Consider the following 27720-nt stretch of genomic DNA (forward strand, 5'->3'; position numbering starts at 1 on the left):
GCCCTTTCAGACTACTGAGCTGCTCATTGGGGGACTTTTTTTGGCTCCGCCCATGTGACCCAGCCAATCGGCCTCAAGAGCAGGAGGAGTGGGGGAGGTTGAGAGGCTTGTGGAAGCCGGTGGTGGCAGTTGGGCTCTGAAGGTTTTCCTGAGGAGCTGTTTTGTTTGGCTTGTGTGGTTCTAAAAATAAAGTTCGTTTCTTTTGACAAGTGGCTCCTGAATGCTTTTTGAATGCTTCTGAATGCAGCACTTCTCCACATTCAGAAGCATTCAAAAACAAGACTAAATCAAATTTTGAAACAAACATTTTAATCTTTTCAATCCCTTGAGGATATATATATATATGTGTGTGTGTGTGTGCGTGTTTATTAAGAAAAATACATTTGTAACCATAAGTGTGATATGTTTTAAATTCCTTGAGGACTGATGAAATTCTTTATATGCTCCCTAAGTACCTAGCATAGTACCTCCAATCTGTAAAGCATTCATTAAATATTATGATTTGAACTTATTGTTACCCAGTTACAAAATGGAGTTTCTGGCCTATGCATGGGGAATGATTAGAGACTACCATGCAACCATTGTTGGGGGAAGTAGTGCATTGATCTAAATCCACCCTACCGTTCATTCATATGATATTTTTAATTCAAGACATAGCTGCCTAAACTCCAGCCAAGGGAGCAGCCCCACACTACCAGCTTTGTTTCTACCACCACCTATTATTACCCTTGTATATGCGCTTCTTCCCAGAAAATGGGAAATCACAATGGGCAGAGCCACTCTAATCAATGTCCCAGACAAGATGAGGTGGAAAAAAAAAATGTAAGTAATTACAATATAATGGGATTCGTAGTAAAAATGACATATGAGGAGTCCCTAACCTGAATGGGAGGCCCAGGCAAGGCTTCCTAGGACCTCTCAACTGAGATCTATAGGACATAAGGGCCAAAGGGAGGAGGCAAGAAAGATTGTTCCAGGAAAGGACATTGTATTAAAGCCTGAGGCCTGATGACAGGATGGGTCTGAGGAATGAGAGCAGTTCAGCTTGGCCAGAGGACAGAGAACAAGGCAAGCTGGAGTGAAAGCGGAGGCTGTCTGGTAAGCCAGTGCCAGATAATGTGCTCCTCGTCACAGACAGCAGCATGAAGGCTAGGTCGGAGGATGGCCACAGTGAAGACAGAGACACGCTTAAAGGTCTGGAGGTATGGACGAGTAAGCAACCCTGTTAGAAAAACCTGCAGCAGAAGCAACATCAGAGTGGAAAGACACCAAGGTCTAAATGACTGGCACTCGATTATATGAAGCAAGAAGGGAGAGAGGGGGAAGCCTCCAAGATCTTTGTGGAGAAACAGGGAGAAGGGGTTGGGGTATCCTCCCCCCAATAGAGGAAAAGGCAATAAAAAGAGGACTATGAGCACCATCTAGCTCACAATCCTACCCAAGGCCATCTCTGATCCCAGAGCAAGTTTTAATATAGAATTTGTCCTTTTCCACAATGAGTTCTTAGCAAGGCCTTTAAAAAGTGTTTCAGAATGTCTCAAAATTATCCACTGGAGAGACAGGCTCTTGGCATTTAACAATGCCACTGTTCAGAGATGCTCTTTCCTTGTCCTTTTCATGGCACTTGAGGACCTTTGGGTGGAATTCTCTCTGAACAGTGTGAAAATATCAAAATAAAACTCCACAGGAAAAGGACAAGCATAGCAACTGGGTGTCATCTCCGACCCCCACGCAGCCACTCAAGATCTGCAGCCACTCAAGATCTGCAGCATCTCAGAGATGAGAAGCAGAAAAGGAGACTGAATTCTAGAGTATTCACAAGTGGGTTTCCCAAATCAGAGCTACCTTATCATGTATTCCATTAGAAGGGATTGATACTCTCAGTTGCAAAGTCCCAAGAACGTCCTTGTTTGGGTCAGTACAGTTGATATTTGAACACTAATACCAGTAAAGAGCATGTACTAGAAGATATGATCAAAGATTTCAAGAAAATAAAACTAAAATCTGTTGATCATAAAGGATTCTTAAAGAAATAGGACTCTTACTGTCAATGGGACATGTAGAAAGTCTCTGAATCCAGTTCTACTTCTACAAAAAAAAATGAAGGAATAATACTTTGAATATATAGGACTGTACCCTACACCTGTGCCCATATTACTTGTCTTTCACCCACTACAGTGTTGAACTGTTAGTTTGGGGATTTTGGTTTTTTATTTTTTTACCTAAGGCAGCCCCTCCATTAGCGGTCTTGTGTCCCACCTCCTCTTGTCTACTTACAGAGATAGTCCTAGAAATTGTCTCACTCTCTCCTTTGTGTGATTAGTTTTCCTTTTACTACTAGAACACTGCTAATAGGCATAAATATCTACAATCCAGTGGTGTACCAAGATGGGAGTGTGGGCTGTTAGCTCCAAGTACAGGCCATACCAGGTGTGTTGTTGAGAATTTAAACACAATAATGAAACAACAAAGTCAGTCTGCATTTGATTATCAGCACACACACAAATCCTAAGAAGTGTCCACAATAAAACACTCACCACCCCCCATTCAATTTCTTTATTACCTTACATTCTAAATAATTGGCACAATTACTATTGGGTTTTAATAATGCATATCAAAGATGAATATAAGTATATTTTCATTTCTTAACATTGAATAAACATTATACTTACATGGAAGTTAATTTGGAGAACTCCAAATTATCCAGTTGGATCCCTGATACACACAGACTCAAATATATGTATTCACTTTGGGGAATCATAATGGGCCAGAATGTTTCAAACTTGTTTCACATGCAGTTTGTGTCTCCATCCTTCTTGGTAATACATATTCTTGGATTTAAGCCATGGATTCATAATAAGCAGTTATTGTAAAGATAAAGAAATAGAACTGAGTTCATTTCAATTCTGTCATTCTATGTGGACATGTCAAGTTTTTATTTGTGCTTTTAAATTTAGAAGAATAAAATAAGAAATAAAAAGAATTACAAGATATTATATCTTTGGAAAGTTTTGTTGGGTCACTTTGTACATTAAGTACTTAGTGTGCAGAGAAATAATATTTTAAATTTGAAGTTTATTCTTCTATTTTAATTGTAATAATTATTATTATGTATCTTTTAATGATTCCAAATACTTATATAGTTTGTTATGCGAGTGAGATTTTGCTTTGATAAGAATTTGGGGTGTACATCCCCTCCCTTTATAGATATTATGTCACACCTTATCAAACCTCATATGTGAAATACTGACCTCAACTACTGGCCTACACAATATACATACACCTAAGAATCTGACAGTTACTTTGAGAGCTTAATCTGTGGCCAAGTTACCTTCCTTCAGTCACTTCTCTGAAGATGGATGATAAAGAGCTAAAGTTAAGTGTGAACCCTGGGTTAGATCCCAAGAGACAGAGAGCTGAAATTAAGGCAGGGACATACCCAGTTAGCCTTTGGGTTAATCTCAGAAGCTTCACCAGCACTTGTATATGGCGGGCCCCTAGATATCTTCACAGATCTTCACAGTTCTCCATGTCGGACGCCATCTCTATCTTCACAGATCTTCACAGTTCTCCATGTCGGACGCCATCTCTCTAGAAAGCCTCTCTTCTAAAAAGGAACACTTCACACTGCACTTAGGTTTTACTTTCCACAGAGGCCTGCTTCCAACCTAACTGAGCAACTAGACTCTAATAATTTTGGAACTCACTATGTGATTAATGTGCCTCACCTCTCAATGTGTCCCTGATGGGATTTAGTCTCGCTATTCAACCCCTCTTTAAGCATTGTAATCCTAAGGAGAAATCATCTTTGTGTTTCAATAAATCATGGTTCATAAATCTTACTTTGACCAGCTCCTTATTTTAATCATAAAAGCAGTCTTATAACTAAACAGTAAGTCAAGAAAATAGAATATTACATTAGTAGTTGCTTAATTTCTGCCTTTTGCAGGTACTTTAATTATATTCAAATTCACTTAGTAGTACTGGACAATCATTTACATAGAACATTATTATATCAAAGCATAAAAAGAACCAATGCTTAAACACGTAGATATAAAAACTATGAATTAATAGTTGTGCTTTTCTTATCCTGCAGTAACTTGTGGTCATTCTCAAGATTGTGAAACCAGCAATTGCTTCATAATTACTTTGAATTCAATAACAAAATTTGAAGCAGGATTACCATACCAACATGATATGACATCAACCCAGCAGAGCTCATTGAAAAAAAAAATAAAAAACAAAATGGAAAGTGATTAAAGTAATGGCTAAATTTATTTTAAAATGTCTAACACCCACAACATCACAAATATGTTAGTGAAAACTCTGAAGAAATACAAGCTGGTACAGCTAACACCTATGCAAGACACAGTACATGATTCAATTGACATGGATTGAAAGATGACAAGAAATCATTTTCTATAAGCATTGACATTGAGAACATTTTAGCAATAATTAATATCAATAAGGTAAGATAGTAATAATAATTAAAGAAAAAGGAGACACTAGTAGAAACAAAGGCCAATACTTGAGTCTCGAGAAGGGTGGGGGGATCTCACTCTCACCAGCTACTATCCTGATGTTTACAGCACAAACTTTTCAAAAGACTTTGAGAAGTTCAGATCATGCCACCCAAAAAATGCTGCTTTGGCATATTGATTATTTTAAGTTGATGAAACTTGAGAAATAGCAGTTGCAGGAAGGGTCTCTGACCTCCTCCTTTCTACCTAAAAGCAGGTCATAAAATTTCCCATAAGCAAGGTGGTCTCCTATGCTAGTTGAAGAAACATTCTTAGCATGGGAGACTGGGAGTCAATGCCAAAATGGATCTGTACACACAAAGCTACTAAAAATAACCCTTACCTTCCACTATGTTCCACATTATTTCCTGGTCACCGTTCCAAGCCCCTTTCTCTTCTCATGTTAGCACAATTTTTTTTTTATTTTTCATATAAAATTTAATATAAACATTATGGTCTAAAGGCTTTATTTTTATTTTTATGTTTTTGGTACTGGGGATTTGAACCCAGGAGTGCTTTACTACTGAGCCACATCCCAGCCCTTTTTATTTTGAGATAGGGTCTCACTAAGTTGCTTAGGACGTCACTAAATTGCTAAAGATGTCCTCCAACTTCTGACTCAGCTTCCAGAGTTGCTGGGATTGCAGGTGTGTACTACTGTGCCTGGAGCCTGAAGGCTTTTTTAAATTTTCCTTTTGAGGACTCCCACATACAAGTAGAAACGTTAAATAAAATTTGTATGCTTCCCTTCTGTTAATCTCTTTCAAGTCATTTTGATTCTTAGGCCAACCACAGGACCTAGGAAAGAAGTTTTACCTCCCCAACAGAGTATCTACTGTCTGGCTCTCTATGCGCTTAATTGGCTTTCCTTGCCTTTACTCCAATGACATTGCTGCCTGTTGCTAAATCCAGTGGTCAATTCTTAGTCCTCATCTTACCCTATACCAGCCTCTGATGTCTTCTCCTCCAGCTGCTCTTCCTTGGTCTCCTTTACTGTCCTTGTTTTTCTGACCTCTAAACTTCAAAAAGCCCAAGGGTTCAGCTCTCAGACCCCTTCTAGTATTTCTATTCTCTCCCAGCTGATCCCAGCCAGTCCCACAGCTCTAAATTCTGCTGTTCCCAAAGTGGCATCTTTAGCCCAGCACTCTCTCCCACCTGATGCACCCAAGTAGGACTCACTGTCTCCACTTGTATACCTAATAAATGTCTCAAGGTTAACACATCCCGTTCAAGCATAAACTCCTGATCTTTCGGTCCCATTCTGTAGCTGCTCCGATGAAAAATCTTAGAATCATCCATCTTCCGTTCCCTCTCCCCCTCACAATCCACATCCAGTCCCTCAGCATGCACTGTTCTTTCTTGTATTTCAACAATTTTGCATCTTCTTTCACCACTCCTAATCACTATGATTGGTCACACCTGGTGCTACTGTCTGAAGGTTTGTGTCTTCCCAAAATTCACATGTTGAAATCTAACCCTCAATGGATGGTAGTAAAAGATGGAGCCTTTGGGAAGTAATTAGGATGTGAGGCTCCACCCTTATAAACAGGATCAGTGCTATTTAAAAAAAGGCTGAAGGGGGATTGGAGATATAGTTCAGTTGGTAGAGTGCTTGCCTTACATGCACGAGACCCTGGGTTCAGTCCCCCACACTATAATAAACAGATTTTTTTAAAGGCTTGAGGGAGCCTTTTTGCTCCTTCCTCCATGCAAAGACACATAGATGCTGCCCTCTATGAAGAACTGACCCTGATCAGACATTGAATACTCTGGCACCTTGATCTTGAACTCTCCAACCTCTCATAACTGTAAGAAATAAATTTCTGATCTTTATAAATTACCCAGCCTATGGTATTTTATTATATCAGCAGGAACAAACTAAGAAGCCTGGGTTATTGCAATAGGCTTCTAACTGCTCTCTCTACTTCTGTCTTTGCCCCCCACTCACCTTAATATGTAACAAAGTTCATGTAACTTGTTCACCAGAAACTCTCTAGGGGTTTCCATCTCATTTAGGATAAAACCTGAAGTCCTTACCATGGCCTACAAAGCCCTACCTGATCTCCCTGACCTGCTAGCAACCTTTCTGATTTCCTTCTCCCTGGTCCTCTGCCACTGAGTAGCTATTTGCTGCTAGCCTTGATATTCCTGAGACAGGCCAAGAGCCCTGATTCTAGCACCTGTGCATTAGCAGTGGCTGGAATCACTCTTCCCTGAAGGATCCAGGTGACTCTCTCCTTCATTTTTTCCAGGTTTCTTCTGGAACTCCATTTCAACATTCTTCTGCCACTCTTTGCCACCCTACCCTTCTTTATTTTCCTGCATAACAAATTACTGTTTATTGTCTGACTTCCTCCATTATTATATACCCTCTAGGATAACAGCAATTAACTGTTTTGTGATTGTTTATCCCCAGTGTCTAGAAAAAATGTAGACACATAGAAAGCACTCAATAAACATTAGAATAATCAGCAAGATGATTGATTGTAATGACATAGCATTTTGAGGTTATTAGAAGTGACAAACTGTGGCAGCCAATGCCTTAAGCAACACTTCTGTACTTCAGATGGCGGCAGACACCTTTGGGAATGTCTCATGCTACACTCATAGACTTGCTCATGACATAGATTTTTAGAAGAAGAATGTTCTAATGGGCTTCATAAAAGAATGGCAACATCCACCCAGAAAGATTTCTGAGAGAAAGAGCTCATTACTGTTTTCTGAGGATTGAAAGAACAAAGCCTTGTCCCTGGGTCAAGGTAACATGGAATATTCTGCAAGCAAATATTTGCTTGGTCTTACCCATAGACTGAAAGTACAATCCTGGGCTGGAGCTAAATTTTAGAGACCACATTGACTTTGATACATGCCCACACAAGATGGATTAATTACAATATTTTCTAAATCTTCATAAGTAAGATTTAGAGTTTATTAACTCTCATTAGAGTTTTAAATCAGTGGAGAAGGAACATGCTATTTTTCTGTCTCCTTAATAGAAATGTTTAGAGATAAGCATAGTATTTAAATCCTTGGGATGTGTAAAATTGTATTCAACAGCATTTTTAGACAAAGCATTAAGAATACTTTAAAGTGTTTGTTACTGCATTAATTTTAATTATGCTTCACCGGACTCACGATGCTTTGAAATGATTTGTAAAATGCCCTCAAGATCTTTTATTAATCAAAATACAAGCTTCACCAAATTCAAACGCTGGTGTTTCTGACTCTGGGTAACAGCAGCTTGCCTGAGAGCACCCTCTTCTGTTTTAAAAGTGTACTGCAAGTTACATTTCATGGATTTTACAGCAATTCTGGGTAGGACAAAGGGGGCTTCTCAGAAAAATGTCAAGATACAATCCTTTTATTTACATAAACTATCCTTCCTTCTGAGGTTTGGAAGGCTGTGCTGGTGTGCAGAGGCATGAGGGGAAGAAGCAAATCTCAAGGTGGAATGGCGATTTGTGTTTCTTCCTAGAATTCTCATGGAAATGAACTTCAATCTTTCAAAACATGGGGCAATCACACTAATCCATTTTCTTCTTTCATACAGGTGGAAGGAACATAATCTTAAAAGCACAATATTACCTGAAACTTTTATCTATGGTATTTTTAGTAAATCAACTATCTGCTTGATAACCAGCAACTATCTTGCTTTAAGAATTAATTACAAGGCTCGGGAGGCTGAAGCATGAAGATCACGAATTCAAAGCCAGCCTCAGCAACTTAGCAAGGCTCTAAGCAACTCAGTTGAGACCTTATCTCTAAATAAAATATTAAAAAGGGCTAGGAATGTGGCAGAGTGGTTAAGTGCTGCTGAGTTCAATCTCCGGTACCAAAAAAAAAAATTAATTACAGACAAATTCATATCTCAATGCCAGCTCTAAGCAAGAACTTATTAATATACTTACAACAAGAAAAAAAATCCTTGTTTCATATAACCCTGGAAAATAGACAGGTAATTAGGTTGAGCCCCATGAAATTGCTAGCAAGAATGACAAACACTGGCAATTGTCAATGAAAATATCAAATTGTCAATATCAAAATCAATATCTCACCAAATACACACAGTTCTATACTTTAGGAGCAAAAGGTCCTAGGGGCAGAATTGTGCAGGGAGTGAGAGGGTCTAGGATAGATGACATAGATACCTGGAAGCGGGCAGGGCAGCCTAGGTAGATCTGAACAAGAAAAAATTAAATGATGGGGCTTTGAGGGACATTGTTACAAACATGTCACTCGATGACACTTAATCCTTTCTCTTGCTCCTGAAGAACAGCCAAGCCTTGTCACTACCAGCAATGGCTAGAATAGTGCTCAGTGATCTTTCTGGTACAGTTTTGAAATATTAACTTTAATAGATAAAAATTTAATTTCAACAAAAGTCAATTTTCTTATGATGGAAAGAGAGGTTGGTTTCATTAAGGTTTTTTTAATCAGCATTGATTTACTTTTGTATCTATTATGGCCTACCCACCGCACCCACCCCAGCTCTCTGAAATATATTCTGCACTATTGGGTAAAAATAGTTTTCAAAACTTCAAAAACTTTGCTTTTAAATACACATGATTTCTTTAGTGCTACTAAACAAGTTGCCCAAGTTGTACAATTCTGTTCGCCTGTGGACAAAGTTCAGCCTATTGTCAAAAAAAAAAATGGTATAAGACTTTGAAATGGAAGTCCTATCTCATTTTCATCCAGGTTATCAATACCTTTACTTTGTCTTTGAATTATTTTATGAATATGTAAATGATAGAAGTCTGATACTAATGCTCATGAGTCTTGTCCACAGAAATGTTAATTAATTGTTAGGACAGGAGGATACTATATTTTTATTGTTGCCCTAAGAATGACTAGACCCATCTTGTATCTATTGGCAAATTCATTTGAGAATACCTTACTTCCAATATATGTCTCTTTTTGAATTCTCTTTGGAACTCCTTATGACTTTTTTATTTTATAGGGTCTCAAGTTGCTTAAGGTCTTGCTAAATTGCTGAGGCTGGCTTTGAACTTAGGATCCTCCTTTCTCAGCCTCCCAAATTGCTGGGATTACAAGTGTGTAACACCACACCCAGCATTGAACCAATTATAACAGCTTATGGATTCCCTCATTAGTTAGTGAGTTAAATAAAATCTTATGCACATACTCACTCCATATCTTTATGAGTCATGATTATTTGCTCTTTTAAAAATCATCCTTTATCATATCATCAATTACAGTTTGATGGTATTATTTTTCCAGGATATGCCAAGATGCCATGTTCAATGAGTCCTTAATAGTGAAGTCTTATACATATGCCTGACAGAGAGTCAATTTTTGAAGGTTATTGAAATTGATTTCACACCTTAAAAAAAATATCCCCAGGCCTTGCAAAAGATATAAGTCCATAGCACAGCAAGAATTATTTGAAATACATCTTTAATTTTAGAAAAATCAATATGCAATCTACAAAATACTTTGTTACATGATTATTAGGGCTCAAACTGTTTTATATTTGTATTGATAGGACACAAAATCATATTTTGAGTAAAACATTATAACAGTCATTGTTAAGGAAGACCTTCTAACTGAATTTATAAGAAAAGGGCTATATTGTAAGCACAGCTCCAGAATTAAGGGAACTAAACTCCTAGAACTGTCTAAAATATACATCAGGTCAAAAATTTTAGCCTTTATGTTCTGAAAAATATCCTTTTTCCATCCCTTTTTAAATAAACTGTTGTGATTCCATTGAAAAAGGAAATATTCTTTAATTCAGATCTTCATAATTGATCATGTGATGATCAATCCGTGAACTCATTTATATTGTTACTATGACTCTGTGATTTGTAAAGTGACCAGACTAGAACAATTGGAACAGAATGGGACTAGTCACAACTGCTCCTCTCTTTGGAAATGTGCCATAGTGTCAATCAAACAACTGACTTCAAAATGGTCAAACTCATAATAAACAAGTAAACTAACCTAAAATGCTATAAGTATTTCTTCCTTTATTCCCTCCCGACTTCCTTTAAAAGTGAGGGGGCGGGGCTTGAAAGTCACTATTTACTTTCTGACAAAAGAAATTCTACTTCCTAATTTTTAAATCTAAATGGACCCTACCTGATTTTTTTCACTTAGAGCTCCATAGTCACATTTGACCTTCTGCCATTTCTAAGGTCAGAAGAATCATATTAAGAAGGCTCTCATTCCTACACAGAATGTTAATTTAACACTAAGTAATGAATATTTAAGGTTCTAATAAATGTGCAAATTAACAATTATGCGGGAGCACCCTGCTGTTAATGCTATCAACCTTTGCATTGCTGCAGAAACTCAATTTGGGCTTTAGTCTTTTGTTACTATATTTTCAACAATGAGTCTTGATATGCTCCCAGAAGTCTGGGTGGCTTGTGAGTAAATGACCCTAGCAGTGACGTACCCACAGATACTAGTCAACCTATGAAGCATGAGAGACAATTAGTTGAACCCTTTGTTGAATTTATTTTGAGGTGTAAATATTCATTAAGTTCGTCTAAATCAGACTGTGAGTTCTTTGTAGGCCAGATGCCATAAAACATACTTGGAAGGGAATGGCAGTAATTAACCCAGATAACTTCTGGGATTGTGGTATAGCATCAGATCTGGCCCACGGCCATATTTGTTCTGAGCAGACTGAAGTTGCTCCAGGGTGTGCCCATGCCAGATGATAAGAAAAGATGGTAGAATTTTAAAAACAATCACACACACACACACACACACACACACACACACACACACACACACACAGATTTGCCCTCCTATACACATAAACAGTGAGTCTCAAACGTATGATATTATGAGCAACATGTCAAGTGAAGTTAAAAAGAACAACATCAATTCCTTTCTCCCATTGACTTTTGCATTCTGTGCCTTCACAGTAAAAAATGAAAAGCAATAAAATCTGCTAATTGATACAGACCATCATAAATGTTTGTTTTAATCTGTTATTTAAACAGATTAAAATGAATGTAATACAATATTAAATAAAACATAGGAAATAAACTCTGTAGGCCAACAAAAAATGTTGTTGGGAAGAACATTATATCAGTTTTGACTCAAAACAATCCAGTAAATAGAGAAAAATGCCTCCTGATCATATTTAAGATTCAACATATATTGGAGGTGTATTAAAATCACAGAGAAGTTTGTTTTTCAGACTATAAAACATAATTCTGACCTGTTGCTGTAAATACTAAAAGGAAATTACAACTAGTATTATAGGTGCTAATGATGTTGGCTTTTCTTTAAAAACTAAACTACTATAGTCATTTCCCTGACTTTGAAGAATAGAAATGTCTTCTCTAAGAAATATTAGTAAAATAATCTAATGTCTTTCACTTTACTCATCTTTTAAAGAATAATACTCTAAATTAAGCATATAATTAACAAAAAATAGCATGATAGCAGCACTACATAAAATAATCATGATTTAGAATCTACTCAAGAGAGGCTTCTGTTAATTACAAATAATACTTTATCAAAATACATTCTTAGAGTCTATACTTTTAGAAAGCAATATTCATGAACTTTTAAAATTCATCTTTAATGTACATAAATATTTTAACTAGTGTCCAATACTCTGATTCTATTTTGAAAGGAATCCCACCAACCAAAAGGCAGTATGTCTTAGTGACTTGTACTAAAATATGTATATCAACTGGAATAGCTTCTTTGCAGCACATACCAGAATACAAAGACACTTTTCAAATGATAACAGAGTCAGGGAAAGACAGCTACCAGATACAGCCAAGGATTACTTACCAATGTGGTCAGAGGATGGGAATATGAATAATTCAAAACCACTGATACTTCCAAATCTCCATTTTAGCTGTGGTTTCAACCTCATTCTCTACCAAAGCACGTTTCAGAGATGAGCAAAAGGGGAAGTTAAGTATTTTGGTTTACATCTTCTTTGATTGCCTTTCCCTCTGGTACAGATGCTAACACAGCAAGAAGAGATTGGGGACTGAGGGATAATAAATATGGCACTCAGGTAATCCAGAGTACAAAACAATCAGCCACTCAGTAATCAAAAATCAAAAACCCTTCAGCCAAACTGGCTGCCAGGACGTATTTCAGATTACAGTGCCTTTGAGTTTCAATAAGAAGCAAAACATCACACGAATTATAGACACATTTAGATGAAACCCCTATGGCAAAACATATCAAAAGCACAAAACACAGAAGGTTTGGTTTTAGGTCTAAGCTTCTGTACACACAGCCACTGGGCCTGTCCTAAGCCCACCACTCAGAAGCCAATAGCAGAACTTCATGTGGTTTCTCTGAGTTACATATCTGACGTGTGGATCATCATCACTTTTGGTACTTCTACTGAGTTATGCAGCCACCAGCTTTATCTGGGTCTTCTCCATCGATTTTAATCCATTTCTTTTCTATTTCAACCTGTTATATAAAAGCAAAACATGGGCAGCATTAGCAGTCCAATTTATACATGAGGCAAGGATGGGCCAGCTCACACTGTGACTTCAAACACAGCCCTCCAGCCTCCCGCGCTAGCTTAGAAGAGTGCTCTCTTTGGGGACTAAAGAACCCCTCAAATCCTTCCCTCCAAAACTGAAATTCTTTAAGTCAAACGTACTATAAATATGCATCTAAAATATTAACTCATTTTTAATTCCATATTGAGAATACATGTATATATTGATAAGATATTGAAAAGTCTGGCTAGATGTGATCAGTTATCTCCTAAAGGATCATATTATATAGTCATTGGCCCACCCAAAATTTAAAACACACTCCAAATTATTTTCCTAAAAAAAAAAAAAACTAGTTTACAAACTAGTAACCCAGTTGAGCCAAACCATCTGTGCTGCTTCTTTTTCTAATCTCATCTCAAATGTCCTCTCCTCATGGAGATCCTCCTGGACCACCCTGGAATAAAGGAGTCTCCCCTCACCTCATTCTCAATCCTGTTGCCCTATCATATTCCCTTTTTAGAATTCATCAGTTGTTGAAATAATATTATTTGCTGTTTACTAATTTTTTGTTTGCCCCCCACATACACACTAGAAGCTCCATCAGGACAGGGACCTTGTCTCTCTTGTTCACCACTGTGTCTCCCATCTATAGCAATAGCTGGACCTAGGACACAGTTCATCAGACACTAAAAGGAAGGTAGCATTATGAAACTAACAGACAGTGGGGATGATCAGGACTTTGAAGAAATAAAGGCACAGATCCATGGTAAACCTGAGACACTTTGTTATATAATTTTAAGCTGTCTACTAAAACTATGTGAAATAGACATATTCTATAAATAGGGAGGCCGGTATAAGTAAAGTCTCTGTGTGCACTTGACTCACATTTTAGTCATACATAACACTTACACAACTAGTGTTATAGGTCAATTCCCAAGAAGCAGATTCTGAGATAAGATTCAAGTGAGAAAGTTCACTGGGGCGTTCTGCTGATCATTGACGGCAGCGGGGAGACAGGTGGGCAGAGCAGCCAATATCTGGGAGGCTGACCCTTTAGTAGTCCTGTAGACTGAGTCTAGCTGATCAAATGGGGTCTTTATACACTGTATCTACCCATCTCTGTACACAGGTGATCCAGGAGAGGACATGACCTTGGGGAAAGCAGCTCTCTTTAGCCATGCTGGAAAAGTAAGTTCTTCAGTGCCAAAAAAAGTACCCAGGACAGCATCTACTCATCATTAATTCTATCGATAGGAAAAAATCACCAGGCTCAAACATATAGACTTCTAAACAGATGGTCCAAAATAAAGAAAAATCCTGATATATTACTATGTTATAGGACCACTAGTTGGTGTTAATGATGTCTTATATAAAATCACATGATTTTAATAGGAATAAATGAGTAGAAAATCAGGATGGCATTAAACATAGCTGAGATTCAACCAACACATATATTTAAAATGCTATTAGTATAAATATTGTCCATGTGCAAGACAAAAAGAAAACAAATTCTAAACAGAACCACCTGTTTGTTAAGCACTATTCAATTTCTGTGATTTGTGAAATATTTTCCAATTTGAAAAATATTTGTAAACAAAATCAGCAACATATGTCACCATTTTAAGATACTATGGGAAATATGTGGGAGATATGCTCTGTGTGTGTTTCTAATGTATGTTTAATATATATATATATATATAATGTCTAATATATGTTTCTAAACAGATATATGTATGTGTGTGTATACACATACCAAACTTGAAGATAAAAAGGAAAAATAATAATATACATGAAGAAAAAATAAGTTTAGAAACAGATATAAGTGTAATTCACCTGGCCCAAGAGTGCAGAACTGATGGTAAACACTTAAAACTCTTGTAACAGAGTAACTCAGCATTTCTCAAAGGATGCTCCACAGAATACTAGTCCATAAGATATTTTTTAAATATATTTTAAGTTGTTGATAGACTTTTATTTTATTTATTTATATGTGGTGTTGAGAATCGAACCAGTGCCTCTCACATGCCAGGCAAATGTACTACCACTGAGCCACAGCCCCAGCCCTCCGTAAGATTTTGATGTGTGTTTTATACACACATAACCACCAGACAATAGTCCTCAGTCAATGAGTTGGGAAAAATTAGATAAGCAAGCTTAGCAATTTTCTTTTCGTAGGACTTTTCAGAACCTTCATTTAGTTAATTTACTATCCCAACCTTTTTTTTTTTTTTTTTTTAATTGAATCACTATGAGAGACACATGTTCCACAGCACATGAGAAATGCTATCCTAACACATGTTCCTCAGAACATCTTGGGAAATCTCACATCATAATTTTTATTACAAATGTACTTCTAAGATATGAGTTCATTTTAAATGTCCTGTTTTTCATTGAAAGTTACATAACTGCTAATTTGTGTTCTCCAGTATGGAAGGGAAGAACTAAGCTCAATAGTACTACAAAGTTTCCATGGCCAAACTTATTCTAGAGCAAATATTATTACACACACACACACACACAAACACACACACACACACACACAGTCACTTCAGAGGGTAAAGCAAATATTTAAAGCCAAATCAGGCCCCAGTTCTAGATGGCCCAACATGAACCAAGGGGCTCTAGGATGTACCTGGATGTTGTAGCAAGCTCGCTGTTGAACATGTTTCTGTGGCTGGACATCGCTCTCCACCCCCAGAGACCTGACCTCTGTCCTTGAGGCACAGGACTCAGGCATAGAAAACTGAACAGTAGCAAATGGATACCAGTCAGAGGGAATTTCTTGGTCTGATCCAAGTTCTAGTTTGTATGACAGACAGTGGGGATGATCAGGACCTTGAAGAAAGAAAATTGAACGGTCAAAGTGTTTTAATGGCCATTGAACATTTCTCCTGAACATAAAAGGCATTTATCTTTTACTTTAATAAGCAATTCGCAGTACAAATTCTATTTAAACAAAATGCTATCAAAATCTACAATTGTGTACCAAGTAGTGGAAATTCTATCTGCATTTTCAAGTACTAGCTCTAAGAAAAAGTATAATTTTAGCCAGGCATGATGATTCAAGTCTCCCAGCATCTTGGGAGGCTGAGACAGGAGGATTATGAGTTCAAAGCCAGATTAAGCCACTTAGAGAGACCCTGTCTCTAAAATTAAAAAAAAAAAAAATCATATATGTGTGTGCATGTGTGTGTGCGTGCGTGCGCACTCGCGAGCACGCTGGCGATGTGGCTTAATACTTAAGTATCCCTGGGTTCAATCCCTGGTACCAAAAAAAAAAAAAATTACAATTTTGTTACTGTTACTATATACCTACAGAGATAAGTATTACAAAGTTTTTTCTCTAATTAAAAGGTAAGAGTAATGTTTATAAGGTATTTGGCCACAATGTGCTTTAGCCCTGTGGAAACCTCTTAAGCTCTTACAAGTAACTCTTAATTCATTCATTTTCTTACCACTCCATGCAAAGGTAAATTTCAGCCCAAATTAGGTTATATGAAAAAGTATGATTTTGTTAAATTTGAAATTTTATTACATTTCAAAAAATATTCCAAACCAAGAATTATTTTTTCAGAGGGACAGATTATTTTTCTCTACTGTAATTCTCATTCATCCTTCTAAAAAGCTTTGACTGGAACAGATATAGAGTGCAGAGACGGGCATATTGGCATCCAAAATTTCAATCTAATACTTGTTTTCACTCTATCCAATTTGTCATTTATTGAGCATCTACACTACACCAGGCCAGGATTTATGCCAGACCCAGAGAGATACTGGATATACTCAAAGATTTTAGGTGGGTTCACATATGTGTGTACATGTATTATAATGGAGTATAAAATATTTTCACTGCAGTAACTTTATAAATGATTCATGATCTTGTTGCCATTGTTCATAGCATCTACATATCCAATGTGGCTGTCTTAAATAAATGTCCGTGATGACAGTAATTTCAAAAGCCAGATGAAATTGCTGTACCACTGACATAAATCAAGAACATTTTCATCAGAGTATAGCTTTAGGCACAAAAACAAGAGTTTAAAGGATTTCACTTAATTCTGAAAAGATAAATTGCCTTTCATTCCCTACAACCTGTTTCTTGTAGAGAAACTAATAGAATTCCAAGGCTGTAAAGGGCCTTGAGAAGTTATCAATCAATTAACCAACAGATGTTCATTAGCCACATCCATAGGAAAACAGTGGCCCCTGAGCACTTCTACCCACATCACTACAGGCAAAGTGATGACTTCATTCACACCCCACCCCTCAGGAGAGCCACAATCCATTATCCTTTCTAGACTCTGGCCACAGCCAGGATGCACAAAGTTCATTCACACTTAATTCAGTCCTACGATGGCAGAGTGATTAAGAATCCAACCTCTGCACCCAGACTACCCAGAGGGTGATCCAGCTCTGCTACCCAAGAGCCGTGTGATCCCAGGAAAGTTACTTACTTCTTTGAGCCTTGGTTTCTCCATCTGAAATGAGGGTAATGATAACATGAACTTTAGATGGTTGTTGTCAGAATCAACCAGTTATATACACACAGAACAGGGAAAGTAGTGTACTCCAGTGGTACAGATGTGCTGCACACGTATTATTAATTTGACAAGTACTACTTGATTTTTATATCCAATATTATTATCTAATTATTATGACTGTGCTAATAAAGAAACTGAATTCTACATAGAGTTGAAAATTATACCGGAGATGATATAATTCTTTTTTTAAAAAAATTTGACTTGTAGATGAACACAATATCTTTATTTTTATTTATATGGTGCTGAGGCTTGAACCCAGTGCCTCACATATGCTAGGCAAGTACTCTGCCACTGAGCTACAACCCCAGCCATGGAGACAATCTAATTTAAGATTCATATTTTATAAGGAAAAAATAGGGGAAGTTTTTAATAAAAATTTAAGAAAAAAAATTAAACCCAAGTTGAAGATCTCATATTTGTACAATGTTAGAAATAAAACCTACCTACTTTCCTGGGGGAAACAAATTGTGAAAAATAAAACCACTTTTTCTCTTCAAGTTTTCTGGGATATTTTTCCTGGCTTTTGGAGTGCTCTAAATACTCCATAATGTTTACTAATACACTCCTTAGACTTTGAGCTCCATGATAATGTCTATCCTGGGACGTGGAGCTTAGCTGATTATTTGTCAAATTCACACATAAATGAATGAAAGATAAAGGGAAATCCCGTCATCTCAGTTCTGACCACTAGGGGGCACTCCGGGGCTTTGGTACTTGTTACTGTCACAGCCCAACTCCTAATCTTAGGTTGGGAAATGCACATCACAAAATCTTCTTAGATCTGTTTGATATCCAGTGCCCCCTGAACCAAAAATATTTAACATCTGAAACTGAATTGTTGAGGATCCAAAGAAACGAATAATACAAGGATGACACACCAAAGTTTCTATGGCAGAGAGGCACAGTGGTGCACTCCTTATAATCCCAGCAGCTTGGGAGGCTGAGACAGGAGGATCACGAGTTGAAAGCCAGTCTCAGCAAAGGTGAGGCACTAAGCAATTTAGTGAGACCCTGTCTCTAAATAAAATAGAAAATAAGACTGGGGATGAGGCTCAGTGGTTGAGTAACCCTAAATTCAATCCCTGGTATCAAAAAGAAGAAAAAGAGAACTATTGGTAAGAGAGAGAGGAATGTTTGCTAATAAACACTCCACCACTGCCATTATTACCCTTTCCAATTCTATGCCACTGTTTACACCACCTGTGGCTAATCGAGGTTCTCTTTCTCTTTCTGGGACTCTCTCTTCTCCTGCTACTTCCTCTCTCCCCCTCAAAACAAGGCCTAAGCTCCCAGTTCTCCTTCCCACCTCAGTGTGATGAAATCTATGAGCTCCCACCCAGGCCAACCTTTGCTGTAAAGGAACAGTGAGCATGGAAGAGCTGGTAGAGAGACATTTCAGAGACCTGCAGCTCATCCCACCTCTCCTGAAATCGCAGGGGATTTCACCAATAGGAAAAGTTAAGCTGGGCTCACAATTTCCCAGGAATAAAAGCAAAAACAAAAATATTTTTAATGAGTGCCTAGTAGACTAGTTCATATGTTCTCCACCAGTTTCTACAAAATATCTTTCTAATAGTGAAGGCTTTTCAGAAACTGGTTTGGAAAGCATGATATTTTAAAAATATTTTTTAAAGTCTTGTTCTCTAAACACACAAATCATATAAAAAAAAAAAAATCACACCGAGAACTAGAGATGACTTCTAGGATCCAGTTACTGTGTGTGGTCGGTCCACAGCAGCACTTGTTAGAGACACAGGAGTGTCAGCCCCAGCCCCAGAGTTGGCCTCCATTTTAACAAAGAGGTTCATGTAGAAATTTATTAAGAAACACTGTCCTGAGACAAAGGCTTCCCCTCAGTCCCAACCTTCCTCTGCCTCCACCTCTTCTCAAGAGGCAAATCAGACTGCAGCCTCCCAGGCACTTTCCTGTTCTCTGCGCTGTCCTTCTCACTCACATAGCCAGCCCCCTCCGACCTGCACTCTCCCCTCCCCACTCTGACACAGCCCTCTTCTCCTTGTCTGGACCTTGATCTAATCTTGGCACCCAGATCTAATCTTCGCCAAAGCTTTGATCCCAAAGGATTTGCTCTGACCACTATCACTGTACAATTGACTGAAATGCTTGTGAAATGCTTGTAAAATGCTGTTCTGCATGGGCCTGGCGCTCTGATGATCTCCAGAAAGAATCCCTGAGGGCCAAGATCAAGTCCAACCAAAGTCCATTCTTGTAATTGTTCTCATTGAGCCCAACTGCTGGTAAATACCAGTGGGAGATGAGTAACAGGCCTCTAGAAGACAGGAACACACGGAGCAGGAGGAATGATCTCTGCCTCAGAGACCAGACAGGGTTTCACAGGACAGTGACCAGGTCAGTAGTTCTCCTGAGCCGTGGCTGCAATAGGAAAGCTTTTCACAAACATTAAAAACTGGGCCTCAGCCCCAGAGATGTGTTAGGGGCTGGGGTGTGTAGATGCATACAGGTTGAATATCCCTTATTTGAGATGCTGGGGACCAGAAGAGCTACAGATTGCAAGTTGTTTTGTTTTTGTTGATGATGATGTTTTTTGGTTGTTGTTTTTTTTTTTCTAATTTCATAATATTTACATAGACATAATATCATTGGAATGGGACAAAAGTCTAAATGAACTTCATTTATGTCTCATACATACCTTATACATACAGCCTGAAGCTAATTTTATACACTATTTTAAATAATTTTGTGCATAAAACTGAATTTCATGGAATGGAATTTTCCACTTAAATGCTCAGAAACTTTCAAATTTGGGAGCATTTTGAATTTGGGGATTAGAAAAGTTCAACCTGTATGTTTTTAAAGCTCTAATGTGTCTAACATGCAGCCGGAATGGGGAAGCAGACTATTCACTTATTTACTTATGTGGTAAATAAGTATATTGATATCCAGTCCCCCCTGAACCAAAATATCTAACATCTGAAACTGAATTGTTGAAGGTCCAAAGAAACGAATAATACAAGGATAACACACCAAAGTGTGGTTACTGGGAGTACTGGGAATTGAACCTGGGACATCTACCACTGAGCTATATTCAAGCCCTTTTTATTTTTTATTTTGAGACAAGGTTGCAATAAGCTGCCCAGGCTGACCTCAAACTTGCAATCCTCCTGCCTCTCTCTCCAAGTAGCTGGGATTACAGGCATGCACCACCATGCCCAACACAGACTTAATTTTAAAAAGGTGAATGATTGACAGATCCTAGGTGCTATCAGCTAATGACAACACCATTCGCCACACTAGACACCCTGATTTTGTCCCCACTGCCTTGCCCCCATGCCCAATCTGTCATCATCTTGGAGGAACCTCCTCTGAATTTCCTTATCCTTCCTTGTCAGCCTCCCTGTATCTATAACCTACTCCTGCACACCTCCCCTGCACTACACACCTGCCTTTCCAAAATGGGGTATGATACTGTCCCAGTCATACCTGAAGACACCTCTGAGGACCTGGTGACAAACTCCATACCCCATAACATGGCTCACAAGATCTTCATATGCTTCTTTCTTCTCCTACCACTCCCCAGATTTTAGTAGATTACCCACCTACAGGCCTGTGGTTCTGCTGTTTATATTCTGAGTGGAATCTGCTGATAGTTCTGTGTCAAGCTTAACCACCAGCTCCTGAGTAAAGCCTTCCCTCATACCCAGGCTTATCTCTCCTATGCATGTGTGTGCATGCTGGAATAGTATACTTCTCCCCAGTGCACCTGGGGGGTTGCTCCTGGGTCTGTCTCACTTGCTACACTCACACGTCTCTGGAGAGCAGGGATCATGTTTGTGCATCTCCCCAGCATCCAGCACAGAGCCTGTACCTGGAGGAAATTTAGTGGGTCTGCAATGAAGGAATGAGTCTTCCTCTCAAATTCTTGTTGATTCCATCCATTATCTACACCATTCATGCTGAGAACATCCAGTGTTATAACAGGATTATTTTCACAAGAAACTTTATGTGCTGGTTCCACTTCCAAAATTTAAAAAAAAAAAAAAAAAGTATGGGTTCAGTTTGCAAAATAAGTGGCAGCCCTGGCCAGGTTAAACTGAGAGCTTAGTCCTTTCAGCTCCTCCAGGACTACCTGCTCCAAGCAAGTTATATGAGTGAGAAGGACAGTGCAGAGAAGCAGCAGGATGGTCTCCCTGTCTCTCTGCTCCCAGCTGGTGAAACCAGCAGGCTGAGCTCCGCACTCCTCTCTCAGATGCATAATCACTACCACAAATCTATGAAAAAAACATGTTTGATCTTTTGCTCCAACAACCATCTCTAGGACCCACAGAAAACTCCAGGAGCTGAGTTATCAGCCCTCAGGGGAGGCCTCTGGTTCCAGGAGGTTCCAGTAGGCATTCCAGCCTGCCTGCCTTCCCAGCTTTCCTTTTTTTTTTTTTTTTTTTATTTCCTTTAACAAGATAAAAGCCAATATATCCTGATTTTGTTTAACCCTCACAACCTCAAAGTAGCACAAGTAGCTTTCACAAAAGATCACTGAAAACCTGATTCCCAAGATCTTCTACTTGTTTCCCTGGCATGCAGACAATCTGAGAACCCTTCAACTTGCCTCAACAGACTAGTTATAAAAGAAGGCAGGAGAAGGTCTCTGTGGAACACATCATGGAAGATTCTGACCTTCCTCATCACACTGGAGTTGGCCAGAAGGTGCAGTCAGAGGCTTTCCATTGGGACCATGCTAACCCAGCACTACCCACCCTGCCTGGGCCCCAGCTAACCTCGCTGGGGAACAGACTCCCAGCTCATGTGGGAGTCACAAGAACACAGAGGGGTGGAACACAGCTTTAATGAAGGAGAAGGCTACAGTGTGGGGACTTCTCTTCTAGACAGGGACCTAGGTTCCTCAGTCCTCCAAGCCTGTGTCTCTCACTTGCTGATCTTTGTCTGTAGCTCAAGCTCTAGTCAGTTGACAGATGTCACCAGAGAAGTCATGGAGAAGGTGGTCCACAGCCACCCGGGGAGCACTCCATGCTGCCCCTCTATCCACGGTAGCTGGGGCTTGCTCTTCCTGCTTTAGATCATTACAAAGTCTGTAGGGCAGTGTGTATACTGCCCTGCGATGAGGTTCACTTGGGAGCTCTCTAAACATGCTGGTATCTAAGCCCTTGCCCCAGGGGTTCTGACTAAATTGATATGGAGCAGGGCCTGAACATCCAGATTATTTAAAAGGTCTCAGGTCATTCCAACATTTGGTCAGGTGTGAGAAACACTATCAGAGGGTCACCCCAATAAAAGTTCTTCTTCTCGAGTCCACAGGCTGGAGAGGTCTCAGATGAGCTTAAATTTCCCTAAAGGACTAGAGCAGCCATGAGCTATTTAGAAACAGGGACCAGATCTTACCCAGCTTCACCCTCACACTTGCTACTGCACTTGGTATACAGTAAGTGCTCAGTTTGACTGAATACATGAGTGAATGAATGAGTGAATGAATGAATGAGTGCATCAACTCTGATCTCCCAAACCTGCCCAAATTCACCTCCATAACTAGAAAAATAACTTTTAAGAAAGGAATAGCCCTAATTTCCAAATTTCCCTTGTTGTTTTATGATATCAAGCCCACTACTAACTTACTATCCTAAAATGAATGTGGGGCTAGAACTGGCTTTTCAAAGTTCTGACCTTCTAGATTACTTGCTCTGCAGATTTTTAAAAATAAACTGAATTTTTAATACTTGGATTGTGTCTAATTCTAAAACAACCATTTGAGACAGTTAAATAGGTAAATTCAGCCAAAGAAATTCAATTTGGTTAAAAAAAAAAAAAAAAAAAGTAAGCCAGTCTTATTTCCAAGAGCAGGGAGGGAGCAAAACCTAGGGAAGAAGCATACTGGCTAAGAATTCAAAAAAGTTCAAGTATACTCATGAATGGCAGGTCTTTAAAGATTAATTAGGAAATCTAAGCTATGTTAGAAACATTTTTAATATTTGATGTTGACAGGTTAATGTCAAAAAGCCCAAGGGAATGTCTGCATAGTTTCCCTCAGTGCACCATCCACAACAAACTCCTATCTCTTAAGATATTAAGAAAGATGTAAAAAGTTAAAACTTTTGTGGTAGAAATAGGCCCAAAAGGAAACAAATAAACCAGCTGTTGGGCTAAATGTTCCCTTTCCCACAGGTCTAGGTAAACTGGCCTCAGCTGACAAGTTACCATCTGTCTCTGCCTGCTTGCAGCCCAAGGAGAAGGGAAAAAACATTTCTGTTATTTCCTATGGAAATCAACTTAGGTGTTGAATATTTACTTGAATTTTTATCAGGAAGCCGATCTATCTTCCACACCACAGCCCGGTAGGCACTCTCATATTTGGCTGACCCCACAGTGACCTGAATGACAGGTTCAGATTCAGGTTCATGTAAACTCCCCAGACAGGCCCTGCGGTTCATTTTGGCTTTCAGGGACTTCTGCCTCTGGAGGTTCATGGTCCAGAGAGCCTTGATCCACTGAGACGGGACAGGAAAGTGTATCATTATATTGTCACAGCCCCTCGAGGAACTGGAGTGGGATGGCCTCTGAGCCAACGGGGCCATGTTGACAAAGGCCTGAAGTTCCACGTAGGCGCCTTGGACAACCACGACAGACTTCACAGAAAAGGGAAGCTCGTCCCCATCATACAAAGTCTTAAAACGCATCAGCTCAAACCGGCAGGCATCAAGAGGGACAAACTTAACGACCCTTGACTGCTCAAATTCTTGTCCTTTCACACACTTATGAAAATGGTAGTCAAGAATCTCGATCCACTTCTTTTCTGGATCTTTTTCAAAACAGCATTCATCTTGCTTCTGCAGCCCAAGGTCATTCAAGGTTAAAAAGCACTCCACATTCCCATTCACAAAGCAGAGGCAATAGATTTGAGTTATGACAGCACTCTCAACCAATTTCCCATCCTCTTTTGTGACTTTACCCCAAAAGTTGTCCACAATTTCCAGGGAAATTTCTTGCTCCTCATAGTTCTTCTTTGGTTTGGGAACGACGGGTAGCTTCAGCAGCTCCTCCTCCACGGTGGTCAGAAAGTCCAGGAAGTCCCGGTACTCTGTGGACCCCAACTTCAACATCTGCTCGACGTCTGGTTCGTGAAGGACTTCTGTCTTAGAATGGTATTTCCTTTTTTCTGTGTAAGACACATGTTCAATCTTCACAGTATGGATTTTTCCCGCCACGCTAAAGTTTTCAACTTTGGGTTCAGAAAGTCTGCAGTGTGGGTCAAGCTGGAACTCTTTGAAGGGCTTCTCCAAGCCCTTCTCATAATACATTTGCAAAATTCCTCCGGGTAAGACTTTCAGAAAAATTGGGCCCCACTGCCGGGAAGACATCATGTTCTTCTTTTCAGGGATTCTCAGCATGAAGGACCACCCAGCTTTGGGCTGACTTCTGAAAAGTGAATGGGGGACAAAGGAAGAAACAGAGTCTTCAGCATAGGGACACTGCGCAGACAAATTTCCAAGAGGGTCTTGGTGCTCGGCTGACTGGAAGTGTTCAAGCTTCTCACAGATGTAGTCAAGGGAACATTTATTGAGGCTTTTCTGATCCATAGGCATCTCCCTGTCTCTTGACGAGAAAGTCTTTCTGCTTCCCGAGGGATCAAAGGTGAACTGAGAAGCACTGCCTTCATCTTTCCAAAATGGACTGGAAAAAGCGCAGTCCTCCTGAAAATACTGAAACTGGGGAGCATCACTTTGCAGCCCTCCACCTTCAGCCTGCTGAGGACTTGTCTCATCTGAGAGACCCACTCTGGGAGCTGGAGGTGTACCTGACGGGTCCTTGGGTACGAAAGCATGGGAGACACAGGTTGACTTAGTAGACAATAAGGAGGAACCTGTTCCTGCTGGCACAAGTGGACAGTTTGGAGAGGATTCTGGAATGGGATAAAGGACATGAACCCCTGATTTAGGGATGCCGGGAAAACCTGGGAAGTCTTTGGTTGGTGTAGAAAGGGGAGAATTACTTGGAGGTCCAGGACTAAAGTAAAAATCAACAATGGGAGAAGACAGCGGGGTGCTGCTGGCAGAGGAAGGCCCACTGGGAAATTCTCTGAGACCAGGCAGATTCAGTTTAAGTCCATTTGGTCTACAGACACTTTGATTCTCCAGAGGGAAATTCTTGGACTTTGGAGAAGACTGAAAAGCAGGGTCATCATCAAAGGTGACCCAATTGCCTGGGTTTGTGGAGCACATCTTCAGGAGGAGGCTGTGGCCTTGTCAAGGAACCAGATATGTTGTCTCTGTTCAAGGAGAAAGAGAAAATAGGCATAGAAAATAAAGAGGAAAAAACAAGTTACTAGAGGTCTTTAGTTATGAAAAACACTTGGATACACAAGTACACATAATTACCGAGTACAAACAAGTGTTTAGAGATGAATTCTTTTGATAGCTGAATGGATATTCTATTTTTAAAAAGGATCCAACTGTAGGCTGTCTACACGAGAGTCACTTTGGTTTAAGAATATATAGAGGCTAAAAGTGAACAGATGAAGAAGGATACTCCATGCACCTGGAGATCAAAGTAGAACAGGGAAGGGACTAGCTTGGATCTAGAATGTCCCCCTGAAGGCCAATGTGTTAGGAGGCTTGGTCCTCAGCTCCTTGTACAAATGAGAGGTGATACAGCCTTTAGGGCCTAGTGGGAAGAACTTAGATCACTGGGGGTGTGCTCTTGAAGGAAATCGTGGAACCCCATTTTTTTTCCTCTCTCTCTCTCTCTTTTTGCACCCAGCTGAGATGACTGGGCTTCCTCTTCCATGTGCTTCTGCCATGAGATGCTGCCTCGTCACAAGCCCAAAAGCAGTGGGCCAAGCATGGACTCAAACCTCCAAAATTGTAAGCCAAAATAGACCTTTCCGATTTTTAAGTTTATTATCTCCAGTATTGTATAACAGTAACGGAAAGCTGACTAACACAGGGGGCCATATTTATATTAGATAAAATAAACTATAAGTCAAACACTGTTAGACAAGACCAAAAGAACTTATAATGGTAAAAAGGCCAATTCACAAGGAGGCAATAACAATTATATATGAACCCAACATCAGAGCAACAAAATATATGAAACAAGCATTGACAGAAGCGAAGAAAGAAACAGATAGCTGTTACGGTTTCAATATTAGGTGTCCCCCAAAAGCTTATGTGTGAGACAATGCAAAAGAAACTTCAGAGATGAAATGATTGTTATGAAAGTCTTAATCTAATTAATGCATTAAATCTCTGATAGGGATTAACTGAGTGGTAACTATAAGCAGGTAGGGCATAGCTGTGGCTGTGGCTGGAGGAGGGGGTTCCCTGGGCTGTGCCTTTGAGGTATATATTTTATCTTTGTTGAAAATAGCTCTCTCTCTCTCTCTTCTCTCCTCCTCTTCTCTCTCTGGTATGGTGTCCTGGGCTGCTTTCCTCCACCACCACACCCTTTCACCATGATGTTCAGCTTTCTATGGACTGAGACCTCTGAAACCATGAGCCTCATAATAAACTTTTCCTGAAATTGTTCTTGTCAGGTCTTTTTGGTCACAGTGGTGAAAAAGCAGACTAAACCAACAGCCAAACAATATTAGGAGATTTCAATATACTACTTTTTTTTTTTTTAATACTGGAGATTGAACCCAAAGGCATTCTACCACTAAGCTATACCCCAGTCCTTTTCTTTTTCTTTTCAGGCAGATGTCCAAGCTGGTCTTGAATTTGTGATCCTCCTGCTTTAGCCTCCTGAGTAGCTGGGTTTATAGGTGTGCACTAGTGTTCCCAGATTTCATATCCCACTTTAAATAATAATTACATCATCCTGACAGAAGATCAATTAACCAAGAAAAAACAGAGGACTTGAACAACACTATAGATTAAATGGACCTACCAGACAATATGCAGAACATTCCCAACAGTGGCAGAACGATTACACATTCTACTCAAGCACACAGAACATTCACCAGATCATGTTAGGTCACAAAACAAGTCATAATTACCACACAAGTATCTTTGCCAACCACGATAGAATAAAACTGGAAATCAGATACAGAAGGAGGAATCAAATAATATCTGGAAAGACACAAATATGTGGAAATTAAAGAAAACACAATCCAAATAATGGATAAATTATATAGTCACACATTGCAAACAAAAAAGGGGGTAGCAAGAGAGAGAATTAGAAAATATCCAGAGACAAATAAAAATGAAAACACAGCAT

At 39.2% G+C, this 27720-nt stretch overlaps 1 protein-coding gene across 6 annotated transcripts in view; it reads right to left on the reverse strand.

Moving 5' to 3' along the window:
* Positions 1-4256: 4256 nt before the first annotated feature.
* Positions 4257-27720, reverse strand: part of Ston1 (stonin 1) — a 56112-nt gene continuing 32648 nt past the window's right edge. For 4 of the 6 annotated variants that reach the window (XM_078029239.1, XM_021725823.3, XM_078029238.1 and 1 more), the window contains 4 exons: positions 23795-25771; positions 17434-17457; positions 15612-15814; positions 4257-12944 (listed from right to left, as the gene is read on the reverse strand). In XM_078029239.1, the coding sequence (XP_077885365.1) occupies positions 12870-12944; positions 15612-15814; positions 17434-17457; positions 23795-25724 (2232 nt within the window). In that variant the 5' untranslated portion in view covers positions 25725-25771 and the 3' untranslated portion in view covers positions 4257-12869. Of the gene's footprint in view, positions 12945-15611; positions 15815-17433; positions 17458-23794; positions 25772-27499; positions 27573-27720 lie in introns of those variants that run through there. The other 2 variants (XM_021725824.3, XM_021725825.3) reach the window with 2 other exon arrangements.

Source organism: Ictidomys tridecemlineatus, chromosome 12 (genome assembly GCF_052094955.1).
Source record: "Ictidomys tridecemlineatus isolate mIctTri1 chromosome 12, mIctTri1.hap1, whole genome shotgun sequence".
NCBI lineage: Eukaryota > Metazoa > Chordata > Mammalia > Rodentia > Sciuridae > Ictidomys > Ictidomys tridecemlineatus.